This window comes from Pseudonaja textilis, chromosome 3, assembly GCF_049901715.1.
Source record: "Pseudonaja textilis isolate UNSWEBS1 chromosome 3, rPseTex1.2, whole genome shotgun sequence".
In the NCBI taxonomy this organism is placed as follows: domain Eukaryota; kingdom Metazoa; phylum Chordata; class Lepidosauria; order Squamata; family Elapidae; genus Pseudonaja; species Pseudonaja textilis.
Genome location: NC_141992.1, coordinates 138,882,137 through 138,903,903, shown reverse-complemented (window position 1 = coordinate 138,903,903; position 21,767 = coordinate 138,882,137). Strand labels below are relative to the sequence as shown.

The window sequence follows — 21,767 nt, the reverse complement described above, 5'->3', positions numbered from 1 at the left end:
GTGATGGAAGAAAAAAATATTAATATATGATGCAAAAGTAATAGTATTACTTATATTTAATTTTAATTAAAGGTAAATATGAATAAAATTCAGTTCAGCTTAGTTTTCATTCTGAGGCAATTTGGTTTTGGTCATCAGCACGTGTAGCTTTTGGCACAGAAAAAAATTAGCAGAAGCATGTTCAGCAAGCGTGATATTTTGCATACCAATTTGCATAACTATTAGTTATTGGACCATCCATCTTTCTTGGACAGTTTAGATTGTGTAACTGAAGTGGGAAGATTTACCCTCTTACCAATATGCCTTGCAATCATCACCAAGAAGATAATCTAAATAGTTATAAAACAAATTAGAATTGAATCCAAATTAGGATGCCAGTCCACAAGACTATTCATCTAGAACATAGGATATTCTTTTCTCTGGCTACACTGTCCTTTCAATTACAGATGGACAATTTCCAGTTAAAAGAAAAAACTGTATCAAGACATATCAGGTGATGGGGTATACATAATCTGGAGTCATCCAACTCTTTCAAATTGAGCAGATCAATTTGTGAGCACATTCAGTGCTATCTATACATTCAATCGAACCTCTTTTAGAGATAGAGTTCCAGTTGAAAAATTGTCTAGGTAGACATGAATATTCTGTTGCCAGAATTGATTTGCAATGACTAATGTTCATGAAAGAGAGAGGAAGGAGCCATCAAACAAGGGAAGATAACGTATGTGTTGAAAGAAAGCTGAAGAAGCTTTCTGTGGGATGACCAGATCATTACATGTAATTATGTCTCTGTTAGCTCTAATGACGCTATATAATTGCTCAGATTACCCTCTATGGTTATGGATGACAAAATATTCATATGAAAGGTTCAGTTTGTACAGATTTGTTTGAATGCTTGTGGTTGAAAATGAATTTTGCTTATGGTAGAAATGTGGGAAATTGTGAAATGTCGCCAGTAACCTACAAGTCAAAAGAAACCAGCTCTATTGCTTAAAAGGTGATAAATATCTTCTTCCAGCAACTATTTCATCATTGGAGTATGAGAGACAAATAAGCTCTGCCAACATTGATTCCCAAAGTAGAAGCCAGCTCTCCTCTCTGAGATATTTAAAATTTATGTTCTCTCAGGCACTAGAAAACTCTGACTCATGGATAATCAGGTATAAACACACAATGACCAGAAATATGTGTTTTTCCCAATCATGGACAATGAAGACCTCAAGACTTTAAACGTTTAGAGTCATAAGGTAACTCTGTGATTAGAAAAAATGTGGCTCTCAAAATTACCAGGAAGATAAAACTAATTAGTGCTTCAAATTTTTTATATATTAATTATCAAGCTTATGTTTTGACTGAATTTCCAAAAAAACCCTACCCTGTCATGATTTTAGCGTTTTATTTAAAATATGATCATCCTACCATTCTACAATACACACTTAAGGTAAAATAATGCAAACTAAAATAGAAAATAATAACAACTACTATAGTGTCAAGAAATGGTATCAAAATTACTTTGACAGTTGATTATACAGATAGTTCTTGACTTATGACCACAATTGAGCCCAAAATTGTTGTTGCTAAGTGAAACATTGGTTAAATGAGTTTTACCCCATTTTACAACCTTTCTTGCCACCGTTGTTAAATGAATCACTGCAGTTATTAAGTTAGTAACATGGTTCTTAAGAGAATCTGATTTCCCTATTGACTTTGCTTGTCAGAAGGTCGCAAAAACATGACCCCGGGACACTGCAACCGTCATAAAAATGACTCGGTTGCTAAGCAGCTGAATTTTGATCACATGACCATTGAGATGTTACAATGGTTGTGTGAAAAATGTTCATAAGTCCATTTTTTCAGTGCTGTTGTAACTTTGAACAGTCACTGAACAAGCTGTTGTAGGTTCAGGACTACCTACATTCTGAAAAAAAATTGGTTTGGCATAAACAACAAAGAAGTAGAATATGAAATCTATTTTACAAAGACTTCTCAGAGAAGATCATGCAACATGTGATTCATGACTGAATTAATCTTCAACTTTAGAGGTTCGAAAGAAGGAGTTCAATCATGACTTGCTCTGACTGAATAATCACTTTGATGAAAAGAGACAAAGCATACCTGGGTCCGTTGGAAGCTTTACAGAACAAAAGCAACACTCTGAGTTATGTTTTGAAACATACTGGAAATCCCTACAGATGTTTCAACCCAGACAAAATATCTCCTCTGTAACCACAACAAAAAGGCCATTAGATAATTCTGTGAAGAACAATATTTCAGTTTTAATTAAGATAAGATTCGGTTATATTTTGGACACAAAGAGGCCCTCCAATAACTGAGAACATGTTATTTTCACCGTTCTGCTTCAGTGCCATGCGCCTACTATTGTCCAAAATTACCACTTGTAACAGTTGGAACCAAGTAAGTAATTCTGTTACCAAGATAATTGGCTAGCCCCAATCCATTATTGTTGCCTAACAACGTATTAACCAGCGGGTGTTTAGGAAACTCGGTTTTTCTTGGCCAGAAAAACACGAACTTTCTGCCAGGCTCCCAATGCTTCAATTTAAAGTAGGCACACAACCTAAAGGAAAGACAGGAATCACAGGCTGTTCATCTTTTAGCCCCACCCTCTCCTTTATTCTTCAGAGTACACCAGCTGCCTAACTCGAATTAAAATACAGCTCATGTTCGCTCTCAATAGAAGCCCATCTGCACATGGCACCGATCATCTGATTCCATAAAATCCATTTGACTGTTTACTTAACAAGCAAGATTTTAAGTTTACAAGAGACATGCTACTGAAATGAGGTTTCTATCTATTCTTATTACTAACTGTGGATAAATCAAAACAAGCAGCAACTTTCTACTAGAATCATAAGTTTGTTCCACAGGGCAAAAGGAAGCTGCGCTTAAAAAAATAGTACTATAACAATTATGAGGGAAGTATAGCACAAAGTTCACTAGTAAATAAAATTTAGATAGTTACAGATCATTATATTAATTCACCTGGAAACCATTGCTGGGGCTTTCTTAAAAAAAAAGATAAAGTCTTCAAATAAAAATGACTTTCTGGACATATCCCTGTAATTTTTTACACAACAGTAGAGAAGTAGCATTTGCCATGGTCTTTAGGGATTTCCTCCCCAATTTGCTAGTTTAGCCTACAAACTTGGGAATTACCAATTATCTCCCAGTCAACCTAACGAGGTCCTACTTGTATTAATTTTTCAAGACCAGGCAAGGTTTATTAGGTGTCTACCTCACTAGATTTGGCTTTTATTACTACAAGCTGAGGTCACAAACCCATCCTAAAAGTTATGAAAATAGAAGTTATCAGGATGTCAAGTTAGAGAACTAAAAGACAACCTATTCCTAAAAAGCCATAGATTTTGGAAGTAAAGAATTTCAAGTTGCTAGTTCTCTGCCTCACCAGGAATTCAACTTCTGGGTTTAAAAACACCTTACTGGTCATACCAATGAAAACTATTCTTGGTTTCAGGAGCCTTTCACAATGACCATGTACAGACACACACTCTGCCACACAGAAACAAATACATGATATCACTTGGATCTCTGGTGCACAGTGCAGTGACATGATGAAGTGTTTTATTAAACTTATTTGTACCTAACTTTGTTCCATTCTCTGTATATTTTATTCACAGTAGATGCTAGCACTTAGCCAAACTTAACTCATCCTGTTATTGTTAAGAAATAAATACAGATTAACAGCTGTGCTTGTGTTCAGGAAAAGAGAGAAAGATGAATTTATGATACTATATGTCCTTTAAATATTCAAATCAATTAGGGGAGACTAAATACAAAAAGGGCGGTGCCTTCACTTCATTTTCTTAAAATGTAAGCAAAATAAACATGAAGACATTTGTACACAATCAAAGCAGGTCAGTTCAAGGTTTGTGTAAAGAATAGAAGGGTTGGGACTATGTAAACCTCGTAATTATTCCAGAGGGTGAGCACCACGAGAGGCAAGGCAATTTCCTAGGAAGAGAAAGATAATACTGCTTTAAAGATGAGATATAGAGCAGGCTCACTATGTTGATCCTACCAGTTGGACAGAAACAATGGGATAAAGTCAGTCCCTTAAATAAGTGGGATTCATTCATTCATTCATTCATTCATTCATTCATTCATTCATTTATTCATTCATTCAATTTGTGTAGCTACCCATCTTAAACCAGTGACTCTGGGCAGCAAATAATCATAAAACTAATCAAAACATGATACAAAAAGAAATTAAACACAAATTGCAGCCAAGAGATATTATAACCCAGAGAGGTCAATATAACCAGGAAATGGGGCTTTCCATACATTTAGGACGCCAGGACCAGCCACATAACCAGGTTTTCAAGGCCTTCCAAAAAAACTAGTGGGGTTGGGGCAATCCTGATCTCAGGAGTTACGATGTTCCAGGGGGCAGGTGCTGACAGCAAAAGCTTGCCTCTAGGTGTACCAGCTGACAGGGCCCAGAACATGCCTATCTTGCCATAACAGATTGGATGGGTAAAAACTGGAAGATGGTCCCTCAGGTAACCCATGAAAGGGCTCTAAAGATAACAACCAGCAACAACCTTGATTATACACAGAAATTTACTGGCAACCATAGTGGCTCACATAATTTGTTTATAATCATAACTCAGCCTCAAACGTTTCATGCCACCATATTTATGAGCAAACTGCAGTTTCTGAGGGATCTTCAAAGATAGTCCTTTATAGAATCCACTAGCTTTTATGGCATGAGTAATTGTGAGAAGGACCTCGCAGTCCAGAAAAGGTCTTAATTGACACATCAAGCACTTAACTACTGATCTTCCTGGCCATAATTGCTACCTACTTTCTGAATCAAAGAGAACTTCCAACTTACACTAGTTCTGCCTGGTGAAATATAACCCCATTCAGAATTAAAGGTGGAAAAGTTACGATATCAGAAGAACCAGGAACTGACAGCCACACAGTCTTGAGTCAAGGTTGAGTTTAAGCTTGGCCCTCCCAATCCAGAACCAAACCACCTCCAGGTATTGTGACAAGATCTCTGTGACATCATGTGGTTGTCCTGGAGTTGAGAGATATAACTGGGTATTATCTGAGATTGGCAGTTTCTGCTGAAGCAGCACATGGAAGCAACAGCAGGAGATCCTTTTGTGAGTTTGGCTGGATCTAATAGTTGCACCTAGACCAAAGGTATTGAAGATGGTAATTTTTGTTTTCGTCATTTCTCAGTTAGATTAGTGCAATTTGCTATAAGTTGCAATGTCATCCAAGAAAACACTGACGTTCTATCTGGCACAGAGCAGAACTGCTTGTCCACTGACCAGCTCAAACTGGTTCAGCAGATTAATATCTCTTATTTGAGACCTGCAGTGATTGACTCATTGATTGATTCATGCCAACCTAGCAGTTCCAAAGTATGCAAATGCAAGTAGATAAATAGGTACCACTTCTGTGGGAAGATAATAGTGTTCCGTGTGCCTTGGCGTATAGTCATGCTGGCCACATCACCACGGAAGTGTCTTCAGACAAAGCTAGTTCCCTTGGCTAAGAAACGGAGATGAGCACCACTCCCTAGAGTCAAACATGACTGGACAGGGGAAATCTTTACTTTTATTGATTGCTGTAGATTTCCATCTAAGCTGCTGGATGTAAACTAATAAGGCTCTCTATGGCTTGGGCCCTCCTTAACTATTTTCCTCAGGTAACAAAGTCACAATCTGGGCAGCACAGTATGCTGCAAGTATCCATCCTTGGAGTAATTAGGGGTTGAGGTAGGGATCTAGAAAATGACATTTGCAGTAACAGACCCCTCACTTTAGAGCAGCTTATCCCCTGAGGTCATATTAGACTCCAGCACTTTATCTTTCAGGAAACAAATATAAAACATTATCTTCCACAAGGCTTTTAGAGAGTGATATTTAGTGGAGGACAGCAGTAGATTTTTTTAAAATATTGGAATGATTATAATATTTATAGATTCTAAGTAACTGTTAAGCTACCTAGAGTAGTTTCAATAGATAGCAAATAACTGTAACCAATTAAAGTCAATATAATTATTCTTCAGGAATGTAGTTAATAATGGCCCCATACAGTTACATTACAATTACAAGTTGGTGGCATTTTTGGAATTTCTGGGGTCATATCCAAGACTTTTTATCCAGGGGATTAAAGGATTTTATTAAAGAAAACAATTTAATGAACCTTCAAGTATTGAATAATGTCCATATTTTGGTACAATTGCCACCAAATTATACCTTTGTTTGGTATTTTCCACTTCTGCTTTGAACAAGAATGGACAATATCTCTACTAATTCAAGAGCGCTTATCAAAGGATAACAACTTACTTAATTGAGTTCCGAAAATGGTCTTCAGCGGGGCTTTTTACTGTACAACTGTTCAATAGCCAGAGATCTGCTTCTGCTGCATTTTCTGAAATATAAATACATACACATTATGTATTCAAACTTTATTCTATACGACATCACACAGAAGTGATTGTGATTCAACACTTTATCAAAGGAGTGAAGTTGGCACAAGAATATGTGATTATGCGGCAACACTGAAGTTTGAAAATGGTTAAAAATGAAAATGGTTAAATGGTTAAAAATGAAAAAAGGTATAAATACTATGAGGAAAATAATATAAACTACTTAAAATGGTAATTTGAGCATTGATCTGAATCAGCAACAATGCTTCTGGCAATAGGTCTTCATTTACATAGATCGGATCATATAAAGTTCACTTTCTTTTTCCACCAAGCTGCGTCCCTTTGTCTACCATTGATTTAGTGCAGGTAACATAGACCGATCTTTTCTACTGAGAGCTAGGGTTTCCTGTTTTATGCATCTAGACAACCTGAACTTAGCTTAGTTCCTGGTAACTGCAGCACTCGTGCAGGTTCCTTGACAGAGGTACACAAGTGGTTTTGCCATTATCATCTTCCAGGATACCTTTTTGACATCCCAGTCCAGCCAAGCTTGGAATTCCCAGAAGGCACAAGTATTAAGTAGGCCCAGTCCTACTTAGTTTCCAAGATTCATCAAGAGCAGCCAGGTGCTACGATCTACTGAAGCTTTCCTACCTAAGTAAGCCATTTACTTACATATAGCACCAGCAAAGAGTATATGACAACACTGCTCAATAACTTCTTCTCATGGTTAGACTGTTTATATATTTCCATAGCCTTTTTGGCTCTCCTTGCAGCAGAGATACCAAAAGCATGGATAGTAAGGATGTATCCCCTTGGGATTAACTGTCCAAAGATAAATGCCAACATAAATGGGGACCAAAATTACATACACGTCTCAAACTCACCTAGTGAAAGCATTTTTATGAGGCTACCTGGGAAAAATCAAGGAGAAGCCATATCCCAGTTAGGGAGGCTCCAGGCAGATCAAGTTACAGCTTTATAATTTACCAGGTTATTTAAAATGTTTAGCTCAGTTTTGGCAGTTGTTTTTAAAACAAAGATGTGCCCTTTCCTTAGTTGTCAATCAAAGCAGGGAGAAAACCATGTATAAAACACAATGTTGACAACAGTTTTTAAAGCTTTATCTACAAACAAAATTGTGGGTGTTGGTGTAATGGCACACAAACAAATGCAAATGTTGAAAAACAGTCACATGCAACCTTTAAATTTTTCAGAAGAATTTTTAACACTAAGCAATACTGATGGTTGATTTGTTACAACTGAAACGAAGCCGAGCAAATACATATTAGCATCAAGCCATCACATTAAAGTGAAAAAAAGCTGTCTGTTCAAGATATATTCAGATCAGTATCTTTTACAGCCTTCTACAATCTGGCTTTTCAGTATGTTTGAGGAATGCAAATCCTAAACCCCTAAGCAGCTCATCATATAAAATCAGGTTGTTTGCAGCATTGTGCATAGCCAAATATATAAGGATTTAAACCCCAAACAGTCATATTTCCAGAATTCAAAAGCAGTTAAAAATTTGCATGAAAGAGAGCTAACAATGTTTAGTGACATGTGGAGAATGTATCTGTAGGAATCAGATTATACGGTAAAGGTAAAGGTTCCCTTCGCACACATGTGCTAGTTCTTTCTGGCTCTAGGGGGCGGTGCTCATCTCTGTTACAAAGCCAAAGAGCCAGCGCTGTCCGAAGACATCTCCGTGGTCATGTGGCCGGCATGGCTAAATGCCGAAGGCACACGGAACGCTGTTACCTTCCCACCAAAGTGGTTCCTATTTTTCTACTTGCATTTTTATGTGCTTTCAAACTGCTAGGGTGGCAGAAACTGGGACAAGTAAAGGGAGCTCACTCCATTATGCGGTGCTAGGGATTCGAACGAGGTGCTAGGGATTCGAACGCGGTGCTAGGGTTTCGAAATAGGTTATACAGTAGAAATACTTTATAAAGAACAATGTTTTTACCTTGGGAGCAGCAAACTTTTGCATCGCAGGATATATTTATTTATTTATAATCCATAGCCTCAACAGGGAATGTAGCCTGTCAGGGTCTTGAAGAGGGAAGGGTCAGACTTCGAGTTTTAAAAGGTTGCTTTCGCTGTGTTTTAACTGTAATTTTTAAAGTTAACAAGCATTAACTTTAACACTTTTAAGTGCTCTTTATTTTATTAGAAAATAAAAACCAGCAGCAATCTGGAACCATTCCAGAAGCCACAAAAAGAAGGCTGGGTTGCGCCCTTGGTTGCGAAGTCCTGGTCTGTGTAGAATTCACACGTCTTGCATTTTAAAGATTAGAATGAGAACGTTTAGTTGCTCATAAATATGCCTGAGAAATGCTTGAGCCTCAATATATTGGCTACCACAGATAACAGCATTTATGCAAGGTATACTGGAATACAAGCAATTGAACAACATTACTAAATCAACACTGTTTAGACAACGCAAAGCAGTGACTTTTATCTTTAGGCTCCCCTTTCAAAACACAAATACTGCACAAACCACAAGTTCCATGAGGTTTTTAAGACGCTAGCAACACCAAAGAAATTCAAAGGTCATGGAAACTTCTGAATAATCTAAACATAACATGAGGTTCTGGACAGCACTAATTGTCAGAATTATGCAATAAAAAACAGGAAAACTTGGTAAAACTCTGAGTAAGCAGTACAGATAGCCACAGAAAAGACCAAAATATTTACACTTTGGTTTTCTTGCTGGTGTTTCTGTTTATATCATTGCTCCTTAAAAGTTTTACATGTCACTCCGAATGCCCATAAATAGCAATCTTAACATCACTTGGGAAAGAGCAAGGAGTCAGTAAAAACTAGACGCATTTGAGCTGATGAAGGCAAAACTGACAACATCTGAAAGATTCTGAAACTATCACAAAGTGACATTTAACACACACACACATACACACACACACACACAGAGAGAGAGAGAGAGAGAGAGACAGAGAGAGAGACAGAGAGAGAGAGACTATTAGTTTTATTCCAGTGAGTTAAAACATGTGTAGCATCTTTTTTTTTCTTCATTGCTACCAACTTCATCGTATCATTCCAGTATGAATCAGATGGACCATTACTATGGAAAATATAATTCTGTTCTTGAAAGCTATAATGCCTCCCTTCGATAGGGCAATTCTCCTCTGTGTTTAGGATTTGGACCCACCAATTTTTGCCCAGTTTTCCTTCATTTCAGCTCTTTACTCCAAAAGTTTCTGCCTCATGTTCAACTATCTATTTTGCTTCTCCATGATTCTATTCCATGCCATACCAATGAGCTCAATATACAAAAAAGAAAAAGAAAGAAAAGAAAGAGAAAGAAGAAAGAGAAACCAACAGTATCACTTTCAAGGAAGGATAACAAGAGAGTAAGAGACAAAAAAAACGTTTCTATTGCATAATTGTGATATATATAAATAGTAATTTTGACTAGGAGCACAGAACTGTAAAAAACTGGAGTTCACAATATCTGTAAGATATCAGGTTGTTTATTCCAAAAGGACTCCACTTACTGGACTCTGATCCAGAAACTAGGAAATCATTTTAGAGTCAATAGTTGAATCTAACCAACATTTTTCAATATATCTTCTCAACTGTATTATGAAAGGAAAGGTTTAGTTTCCAATCAACCTTTTGTAAACTGTTGATTGATTAACTCCAAGTCTAGATGGCTATGTTGATTCAGATGATAATACTGGCTTTTCTTGATTCATTCATATTCTTGACCATACTAGATCAAGAATGGTTAACTAACTTCCACGTTCTCAAGTGTAGGTTTTCCAAACAAAGGATGTGGTTCAAAGTAATCCACATTCAAATCCCTACTCAAGCACTGCATAATTTAGGCTATCACTTATTCTCAGCTCAAGCTATTCACAAGTAAATTGTTATGGGAATAAAATTAGGAAAGATCGTCTCCCTAAGAAATATGCCCTCTCTTGATCTCTCGGGGGAAAAGCTGAAATATACAAACAAAAAAAGAAATAATATGCATTTTACCACACAAGCTAGTTATCTTCAGAGATGTTTGTGCTGTAACAGAGATAATATGGTACACAGTCCCTCTGGGTCTCATACACTCTGGGCAGCAAGGCTGAAGAGATATTTACTTGTAGCGTGGATATTTGCTGCTTGCCTCAAAAGGCTAAATTGATGGACCCAGACTTAAAATATAGGAAGCTAAGACTTAAAACAGCTAACAAACACATAACAGAATAACAGAGTAACAGAATTGGAAGGGACCTTGGAGGTCTTCTAGTCCAACCCCCTGCTTGAGTGTTTACTATTTCAGACAAATGGCTGTCTAATCTCTTCTTAAAAACGGACTCAGGTAAAATTCTACACATGCTATCTGTCTGAACCCGGGATGCTGCCCAAGATATGAGCGATGATAGCAAAACTGCACAGCTCTCCTGTGAACAAACCTGAAATCCCATCTATTGGCTACATGCTGCTCTACTAATTTATGAACCAATCGAGATAGTCCTTTCATAAATTTAACATTAAGGAAAAACATTCTCTATATCATCCATGTGGCTGAATATTCCAAAGACTACGTCAGACTAGTGCACACTTAAAAAATCAGTGCCAGACTGAGAAGCAACCCTGTGCAGAAAATCAAACGGCTATGTAAGATGAAACTATTTATGACCCTGGGCATTATAGTTTCTCATATATGTGCTGTTATGAACAATCAATGATCAGGACTAGCTTTTCACTAAGTGGATTAATGACAGACTAGAAATAACATTACCAGATAGGAATGCAGCATACAGTTTCCCTTTTCTATCAGAAGTTTTATTCAGCCTGATTGCTGTTGGCTTCCAGATCACCATGCTTGCTGGGAAATCTGGAAGCAGCATGTCCAGATAACTAATAGGCAGAAAGTTAGGAAAGATTCATGATTTTATATATATATTTCCCTTCTCAAGGAGCCAAAGGTTCCCGAGGATGTCAATCCTAGTGGTTTTTTGATGGATGGGTTTTGCCCTTTAGCTGGCCCAAAAGAAAACAAAGACAGAATGCCAGAGACCACATCACTACTTTAAGAAACAATTTAATCATGGAAAAACTTAGCACCAAAAACTCTTGCCTCACAAGTTTTCTGTAAAGCAAAGTGCAGATTAATCAAAAGGGACATCCTCAAATGGAAACTGGATTTGAAAAAAAAAAAAAGTAATAACTATTTCAGATATTTTTCCATTCCAACGTAAATAACATGTGAAGTTTCAAACAGAACTGCCGTTTCAGTTCTTAAAATTCAGATTTTTGTTGCAGCTACTCTGTGCTGTGACGCTGACTTGTAGTTTTTAAAACCTCTTGCTGCTTTTCATTCATATGTTTTCGTAACAGCCAAGGTCAGTTTATAAACTGAAACATATTCTGTTCCCATATTTCTTTCCCAGCTTATATTTCTTTAAGTTCTGGCTGTATTATGTTGCACCCAGAGGCGATATATTGATTTCAAATGCCTTGCTTCCACTTATTTCCCCTGACATCTAATCCCATATGGAGCCTGGATTTAAACTACATCTATCACTTTTAACACAGAAAAAAATAGGGAAATGTAGGGAGCCTATCTGAGGTAGATATGCCAAAGTACTTATTAAATTGTAGCTTCCAGCTAGTTACTGACTTTCACAGAATTATCTTCATACTTTATCCATTTGTTAGTGTGTCATTCTTCTGAAAATTCAAGAGATGCAGCACAGAAGGCCTCACACCCAGGAGCCACATTAAATCCTTACAAGCCGTAGTTATATTTTGGATTAGGATACTGTATTGAGTGAGCAAAATTGCTGTGTTAATACAGTTTCAAAATGACCGTGTCAGAAGTTAAGTTACTGTAAGTCTTAATGGACCAAGGTTTCTAATAACAGACACAAAAGCTTGTTTCTTTGATACCTGTGATTAATCTCTTTTTCTACAACATCCATTAAATAGGAAGGCTCCAAGATCAGCTACCAAAACTGCAATGAAGGGGCTGGAGTGACATAGAGGGATCGTGCTGAGGAGGGAAGAAACAATGCAGCACTTGCCATCCTCTTGTTTCACTTCTACTGCATTTGAAACTGTTCTGCCATGTTGTATTATTGGATCATTTATATTTTTCTATGCTCGTAGATGTGTTACATCAAAATGGAATATCAGGTCTTTCAAGTTTAGAACATGTAAGTCTGCACCTGGAAAAGTGATCCATTTAATTGTTTTATGACAAGCCTTTTGAAAGCTTGGAGCAAACCCTCAGTAGTGGAAATTCAAACTTTTGGATAAAAGGTCAACTGTTGTGGAGAACTTGGTAAAATGAGCATTTTAGAATCTGATTCACTACTAGATCATAGCAGACTTTTATGTTTCTATCAGTATGAAGATCCTGAAATTTGCACAGCTTTGATCCCTGTGTTTTACCAAGATCTTATTTTAATCCATATCTTAGGAAAATAGATTTAAGACAGTTTCCCCAAAATGAGTCTTTGTTAAAATAAATGTCATCATCAGAAACACCAGGTATAAATATTTTCAATATGTCTTTTGCTATCTATTCAGAAAATAAGTTTTTTGCACTCTAATTTATTTTCTTATTCAAAATAATTAAAGTAATATATTGAAAGTAATTAATTTCTGAATTTTTTTCTGAATTGTTTTTTTAAAATTCTACAATATGAGAAGTAGAGGTGTAATATAAACAGAATTAAAACTAAGTTAAATTAAAACTTTTAAGGAGAATTACATAGCTAACTATTTCTCATTAATATTTTACCAGTGTATATAATGTTGTTTCAAAGTGTCTGCAATACTTTATTTCTGTTCAGAATTGAATGATTTTCCTGAATACATTTATCTGCCTTTGTGAACAAGTAAACATATCCTGAATGCATCAAATTCTGTAATTTTGGACTTTTTTATACAGGTTCCTAGGATGTATATAAAAATAAATTACTTTCCTCAAATGCCCTCTTCTTATATTTTGACTTATCCACCTGCATGTTTCCTTATATGGGTATCATGCAATTACTTAATATAAAAGTTTTCCTTTTTTATGAAAATATACGATTATGTGACAGATCATTTTCATCTAAGAATTTACTTTATGCAAACATTCTCCAACTTTCTTGATATATAGTACCCTTAGTGTAGTGAAGATGTGACGTTGTAAATGGATATTACTGTAAAATCCAGCTTTACAAATAGACATTGCAAAGATCCTCTGGCGCTCCTGTGAGTTCACTGTGACTCTGGACAAAACATGAAGAAAATGCTTTCTATGTGCACAAGACAAGGAAAAAACACGCTTGAGTAACTTACTCATTTGATTGTTTAAGAATAAGTCTGTAAAAAATTATGAGTCCATTTGTCACTGCCTTTGGGGTAAAAAAAAACTAACATCATACCTCACACCACTTTTTATTCTGGTTCAGCAAATCCTCTTATGCAAAGTTTTAGCATAAAATGAAAGAAGTCCTTATTTTTTTTCCAGAAAAAAGTAAAAGTGGGAAAAGCCATTCACATTACCAATTCCATCTATCTGATCAGTGCAGGTACAAAAATTAAAGCACACTTGATTTTTTTTTAAATGAATGTACAGATTGTTTTAAACAACCAAATCTAAGCAGTGTGTAAGAGTTGCCTTCCTTCCCTTGAAGAAAAATTCATCTTTACCCCGAGTAACTTGATTCCCATTGAAAAAACTGTTATTAAATTTTGAGCAGTCAATCAAAATCTGCCTTCCTCTAACTTAAGGCCATTATTCTATGACTATAGAGAACATAACATGACCTTCTATTACATGGCATTCCATCACCTGCTTGGAGAAGACCTCTCTTTCTTTCTTTGCTAGCTAATATACCCAGGTCATTCAATCTTTTCTCCATGCCATGGAAATGCAAATGCTCCGTTGGATATCTGGCATCTCCCTTCTTGACCACATCACAAATGACAACATTTGACAACATTTTGGTGTGGCACCAATTATAGAGAAGATGAGAAAAGGCCGGCTCCGGAGGTATGGACATGTCCTGAAAGCAGCACCTTTTCCCCATTGCCAAAACTACCTACCAAATAGAAGTCAATGACTGGCGACCTCACAGGCGCCCAAAACAGAGATGGCAAGACACCATCAACAAAGATATGCAAGTCCTGGAGACGCAGCTGATTGTGCAAAGTGGTATTTAGTGATCCCAAAAGCAGACCCTGCATTTGTGAAAATCTGCTAGGAAAAAAAAAAAGAAAATTCAATCTTTCCCCAGAAGAGGTATCCCTAATTGCCCTTCTCTTGACCTGAATCTTTCTTACAGCATGGTTCCAAGATTGGACCTAGTACTCACAACAAGGTCTGAATTTTATCCAGAGGACTTTTACTAAATAAGCTTTATAATATATGTTGAATTTCTGTTTCTTGATAAAAAAAATCTTTGCAATAACCTCTGGTAAATTTCAATCTTAGTTTTGTCCTGTATCTGGCATATCAAGATCTCTTCCAACCTTAAGTGATTACCTTCCCAACTAATTTTGTGTCAACAAATCTGACAAGTATTTTTCTTCACTGTTTCATTAAAAGTTATTAATAAATAATATTAAGGAATACAAAATCCATGACTGAATCTTTCTCCAATCAAAGCATCCACTCAGTTACCCTTCAGATTAATCAGGAATCCTTGACCAGCACTTTTTCCATACTTTTGTGATTTGGCTATGAATTACTGTAATTAATTTGTCATGCCATCCAACTCACCCTTAACAAGCTTACTGGGACTTCCAGTTGAGCTTCTTCAGTGACAGACCGAAATCCGCGATCGTGCGTGGTTTCGATTCGTGCTCGCTGCCAGAGTACCCTGAGCTGGCTGGATTCAGGGCTAAGCCACCCTGTAGAGGTGGTGAAGAGGGGGAAGACCACAATCAGGATCAAGCAGAGACACTTCTCTCCTCCCCAGCTTGCCATTACTCCCTTTCCCGAAGGAGGTTGCAGCGGTGGTCAGAAATAGCCACCTCAAAGAAGAACTCGACCGGAAAAGAACGTGCAGGAGGAAGATAAGAAGAGAAATTTTTGGTCGACCGGGTTGAACTGGAACAGCAATAACATACGGTACCCTGGAATTTGAACTATTAAGAATAACATTGTTCCCAAAGAAGATTTTGAAGCGGCGAAGGAGAGAGGAAAGGGAAAGGATTTAGCTTTTTTTTTCTTTCCTTCCTCATATTGACAGCTAAGAGATTAAGTAAGAAACTGACAAAAATCCACTTAGACATCAATAGACATTCAAACTGAAAATAAAATGTCAAAGGAATAACAAATATTCAAAAACCTTTTGGCTATTCAAAAACCTTTAAAAGAAGGAAAGGAGAGAAAAGGAAAGAATAAAAGGGCGGGATCTGGAAAAATGGAGGAAACTGCCTGCAAGTAAAAGGAATTTACAGCAAAACTTCAACAAGATTCCTAAAAGATACATTCTAACTGAAACTTTGTAACAAGATAATAGAACCCCAGGAAGAGAAAGTGGAAAAAAGAAGCAAGAAGAAACAACTTTGGATTATTTGGATTACTTGATTTTTGGATATTGGATTTAAATGACTAAAATCAATCGGGTGGTTGTTTAAAAGTGTTTAAAATGGCATCACTCTTGGAAGAACTGAAAATGGAACTTTAAAAACAGAAAGAAGAGTCACAAGAAGGAAGAGGCTTTTTTGGTTTCATATTTCAATTTTTAGAAATGGAGATCTGGAACTATGAGAAACAACAAGAAATGCTTGTAGAACAAGAAGGGCGGGACAAAGAAGAAGCCATCTTTAATGACCAAGTAATTTTAAGGGGGGGGGAAGGAAAGGGGGGGAAAGAGAGTGAAAAGTTTAAGATTTGAAAAACCATCCAAAAAAAGGATAGTCTGAAAAGTAATTACAATAATAGGAAGAAACAGAAGAGTGGATGGATTACAGAAGAGAGAATTAGAATTAGAGAGATAAAGGGTCAAAAGGGGGAGGGAGAAGAAGAGGGGGAGAAAGGAAAGGAAAAGAAGTTATAAAGGATAGAAACAAGATATAGAGAAACAGGGAAAACATACAAGGATTAAAGGTATAAGCCCATTTAGAAGACATAGAGATAATGGGTGAAATTTAATTGAAAGAGGGATTCTGCAATGGTACATAAGACAGTATTGTTATATTAGAAATAGAAATAAACTTAGAAAATATGAAACAAGTGTGATTAAAATGATAGATAAAATACTGTAATGTAATGGAATGTTTGTTAATAAATAAGAAAGAGAGAATGAAATTGAAAGGATGGGAACATTTTAATTATTAATGATTTATAAAAACTTAAGTGAAGAGAAATATGAAAGTAATATGGAAAAAAATTAAGGAAATATTATAAGTGTTCCTAAGGAAGTATGATATTCAATTGAAAAGAAATGTTAAAGATGTTAAAGATTGTAACTAACATTAATGATCGAACTGAATTGGAATAAGTGTTTTATTTACTATTGTTATATACATTTTTTCTCTTTAAGAACATAGTGTGTATTTTTAGAATGTACCAAGCAGAATTCAATCGGAAGTTATGTGTTATATTGAATGTTATAAATTGTAAAAGCATAAATTGAAGTTTAAATAAGAGTTGAATGGACAAAATTAAAAGATACAAAAGGTGTCATACTCCAATTAGTAACTTCAGGGGAAAACTTGTTTAATGAGAAAACAAAATATGAAATTGAAACAGGACAGACAAAAGTATAAATATAATGATTAGAAAGACATTGAAACTTAGAAAAAGATATATAATTGAATTTAGATGGGTATGAGATAATTAAAAACAAAGTTGAGAAACTAAGGGGGGGAAATTATGGAAAAAATGTTAAAATAGTAATAAGATATGGAATAGAACACAAAGACAAATATGAAACTGAGTTTATGTCTGTAGGGAGAAGTGATAACCCAGGATCATGCTATTCTCAAAAAAAAGATGTTTTATTTGTATTATGTTTTGTGAAAACCCAAATAAAATTTATTTTTTTAAAAAAACAAGTTTGCGGATCAGATAGTCTATTTTTGTTAAATGTTTTGCCAAAATGACATGAGTTATGTTAACAATATTCCTATAATTTAACAAAGAAGATACTCGAAGAAGAAAAAAATTCGATAACATCAGTCTTTCAAGACTTGACAAATTTGATAAATATTGCATTGTTTTGAAGGTATTTATTGTAAATGAAAATACAGACAACACTGACAAATATAGCAACCACTATCAGATAAAAGAGACAGTCAATAACATCTCAGCCCAGAGAAAGGAGGGAGAGTGATAAAGAGACTCAAAATAACTCTGCTTTGATTCTGCATACCCTGTTTCTCCAACAATACAGCCTCCCCCAATAGGAAGTCCCAGCATGTTTTATAGGTATGAAATGAAATTAAGCCCCTCCCCCCAAATTAAGGCCTATATTAAAACATGGGAAATGAGGGGAATGGTGGGGGGGGGCTTGCCGTTAGGAAGTACTTTTGTTGCAGACCAGGATATGGTGCTGCCTGCATTGACCCCGATATGAAGTGCCCCACCAACGCCGAGGTCAACATCCAAGCCGTCGCCGCCTGCCCGAAGATGCAAGGGGGTGGAATTAAGTCACCCCTGAAAAGACGGCTTAGCCATTTTTGGGGGGCTCAAAAAAAAATAAGACCCAGCCTTATTATATGAGAAACACGGTAGTATAAAGAGGGCAGAGGGAATCTCTAGGAGACTTTTAAGATTCTCTTATCACAAGAGTTCCTACAGCGTGTTTTCCAATTTGTTCTACCTTGAAGGACTTGATATTTACAGATCAATCTATTTATGATCTGGTTCAGCAAATTCCCAGGCAAAGATGTCAGGCTGACTGGACCTTCTTTCTCTGCTCCCCTCTGGCCCCAATTTTTCAAAGACAGGATCATTTGCTGTCTTGTGGATCTCTGGACCTTCATCTCTTCTTCAAGACCTTCTGTTTTAGTGTGTTTTTGAATCATTTTTTTTAAATCTACAAAATGGGCAGCTTAATTGAATGTTCCTAAATGGATCCAGCTTGGCTGGATGTTAGGCTTCCCTGGATCTTCTTCTCCTGTCCCTCTTGTTCCTGTAAAGACAGGAACATTTGCTCTCTGTGAACCTCTGGACCTTCACCTCTTCTTAAAGATATTTGATTTAATACGCTTTAATAAATTGTCCAGTAATTCTCTTAACGTCATTTGAGCTCTGTAATAGGCATTGTAAGCTTCTAGAACTTCCCCTTGGAAAACAGATGTTTATTTTTGTTTTTACTTGCCTCTTTCTTGAAACGTTGACAAGGCAAGAGGATCATTTATCTAAACAATACTAAAAAAACAGTGTTATAGATTCTCAGAAACAACACGAGTAGAAACTGATGTGCCTTTACAAGAATTAGTCTGAGATCACAGCTGTAATTTTGGTTTCACAGAATGCTACTCTTATTAACATCCAGATTCTGTCAACAGTGTGGCATTTCTCCTTTCATCTCTACAGCAAATGACCTTAATGTTGTTGGCAGTGATAACCCTGTATTTCCCTCTATCAGGTACAGTAAGAAAAATGCTGATCTCATACACTGTGGTGGCATCCCACTGCAAGATGTTAAGAGGTCTGAGTAGGAATTCATAAGTTTTAACAGTACAAAGCAAAACAAATGCCAAGCAGAATGTCAAACATATCCTCTGACTTGTTCTTCATGGTCACACAATTGCATAAGCACTCCATTTTTCATGCTGAGCAGGCATTTCTCATTTCAGGTTTTTCCATAGGACATCTGATTTGTCCTTCAAGATGAAATGATGCACTATTTTATCTATTTTATGGAGAGTATGCTGGATTTAGAAGATGTGTGTTTCAGTGTTAGAGGTCTTCTGACTTTACTATCAAAGTTTTCCACTGCTACATATACACGACAATATATACTTGCTAATATCAATGCAGTTCTTAACACTAAATAGAGAGGAAGAAAATTCTAGAAAATTTTCCAATGTTCTAGAACAGGGGTGGGCAACCATGGCAACTTTGCCATTTGTGGACTTCAATTCCCAGAATTCCTGAGTCAGCCAGGTTGTAAAATTGGCATAGTTGCCTGCCTGTTCTAGAATGTTTCTACAATGTAAAAGGAAGAAGTCTTTTAAAGTATTTGTATTTATCAATGAAGAATGCGAGGCAAGCAAATCATTAGAATAAGTGAAAGCTGAAATTGTTTGGGGATATTTTTAAATATTGTTATTCCAGGGCATAAACCAAAACGAACATGTCATGGTCATATATTAAGAACTGATATTTTTAATGGGTGTTTTCCACAAAAAAATAAAATACTGCACAAGTACAGATTAAGCCCTGATTTAATTCAAAGCCATCTACAATAAGCTTTTGATCTCATTCCAATATAATGCAAACCCATGACCTATTACTATGTGAACCAAGTTGTATAAGCCAAAATCAAGCCTTGAACTCACATATACCCGCAATTTTTCCCCCTTCCAGCAACCCTTATTAAGGCTTTGTTTTTGTTTTCTGGCAGCTCACTTTTTCCCTCAATAAACTTGTTTATACTCTAGACTGTTGTTAACTAAATAAAAAAAGCCTACTTAATTAAGAAGCACAGCTTTACATAGTAGACTGATCCAACAGATTGGCCAAGCCCTTGAAGAACAGAAGCAAATCCTGGTTAAATTCTTCATCCAACTGCATAGGAAGTTGTCCTATCAAACACAATTTTTTTACAATTCAGTAGTTTTTAAGCTGCATTCTAAAACAGATAAAATAAGCAGTTACCTCATGCATTTATTGGCTTTGTAATGCTAATTTTGCACTCATGAACAGCACTTCCAAAACACTGAGTTGGATTAAAGATACTTCCATGTGAATTGAAAGCTTCTTCTCTGTCAGAGAAAACTAGTATTTAACTTGATAGAACTGCACTGTGCAAAGAAAAGAAAAGAAACAATTGGAGAACTATTGTATTCATGTGGGAATATTTCAGGAATATTCTATGACTCCTAGAAATACTGAAATGTCTTAGTTTGCTGCAAGTGGGTCAGTTACCCACCAATATAAACCCATGTCAGAAATCTGTTCAGAAAGATTTTACCACCCAAAAAGCAATATTAAAAGCTTTTTACTGTTTTATCTGAAAATAAAAACAGCAAAAAAATTATGAGGATATTATCAACAGATATAGCTGAGAGAAGCTAACTGCGAGCAATTCATATTGGAAGTAGAACTTTCCTGTTGCGTCCATCAGAGTCTTCAAGGGGGTGGGTTGGAAAAATGGTGATGGACAGCACACAAGTCCCTCTTTAACTAAGACCCTGCTCCTTTCACCTCTATGGATTCAGTTGCTCATGATCCTGGGTCTGACTCCTATGGAATTTCAGTGTCACCAAAAATAAAGCAACACATTGAAAAATGCAGCAGGAGTCCAAAGTTATTGGACCAGACAGCCTTATTCAGGTTATTGCTAAGAGCCAGCCAGGTCCAGCTGGAACTTAGGTTGGCAAAAATTAAGTAGAACACATGGGAAGTTAATCTACTTGTTGGAGTTGTTAGAAACAGGAGACTGTAGTTGAAACCTCCTCAACTCTGTCTTGCTCACACACATTTCTCATCCTCTGATTCCACTTCAGATACATTTTTTTCACCCAAATCTCCTCAAATATGACATTATAGTTTCGGTTGTTGGATTAGTTGGATCATTCTTTTGCCCGTAATTTGTGGAGGCTGAAATATTTGAAAAATATCGTATCTCCCCTCAGTCACTTTGGTTCTCATAAGGTTTGTATTTTGGTAGGCCTGTTCTGAATGCATTCCAATTTGTTATTAATCTTTGATGGTGCCCAAAACCGCACAAGTACAATCAGTGATGCCTCACTAGGGCACATTAATTTGGAATGGTTGCTTTCAATGCTCCTGATAATGCTTTACCGGTTACCATTTGCCTTTTTAGCATCTGCATCAGTCTTTAGCTGCAGCAGTGAATTAATGAGGAAGGTTCCTGAAACAGTGACTAATTGTCAACTCTCACTCATAATCCTTGTGTGTTCTGTGTTTCTGCCTAAGGCTAATCTCTTTATACATATTGTCAGTCGGTATCACATTAAGAACAAGAAAGCATCTTCTACATGTCAAATTTTCCTTGTCAATGCTCGTACTTTTTTTTTCTAGTTACAAAGACAAAACTGTTTAAAACTTAGATGAGGCAACACATACAAAGCCAATTTTATTTTACTTTATTTTTTTGCAGACAGCAGACAAAACACAGCTTAATTACCTGTTCACACACTCACCACACTGTTATAGAAAATAGAACCATAAGAA

The 21,767-nt window shown here is 36.3% G+C and overlaps 1 protein-coding gene across 2 annotated transcripts in view; it reads right to left on the bottom strand.

Annotated features, from left to right (window-relative positions):
* Positions 1–21,767, bottom strand: part of CDKAL1 (CDKAL1 threonylcarbamoyladenosine tRNA methylthiotransferase) — a 299,952-nt gene that overhangs the window by 238,871 nt on the left and 39,314 nt on the right. For both annotated transcript variants that reach the window (XM_087930944.1, XM_026699524.2), the window contains exon 5: positions 6,348–6,432. In XM_087930944.1, the coding sequence (XP_087787070.1) occupies positions 6,348–6,432 (85 nt within the window). The remainder of the gene's footprint in view (positions 1–6,347; positions 6,433–21,767) is intronic.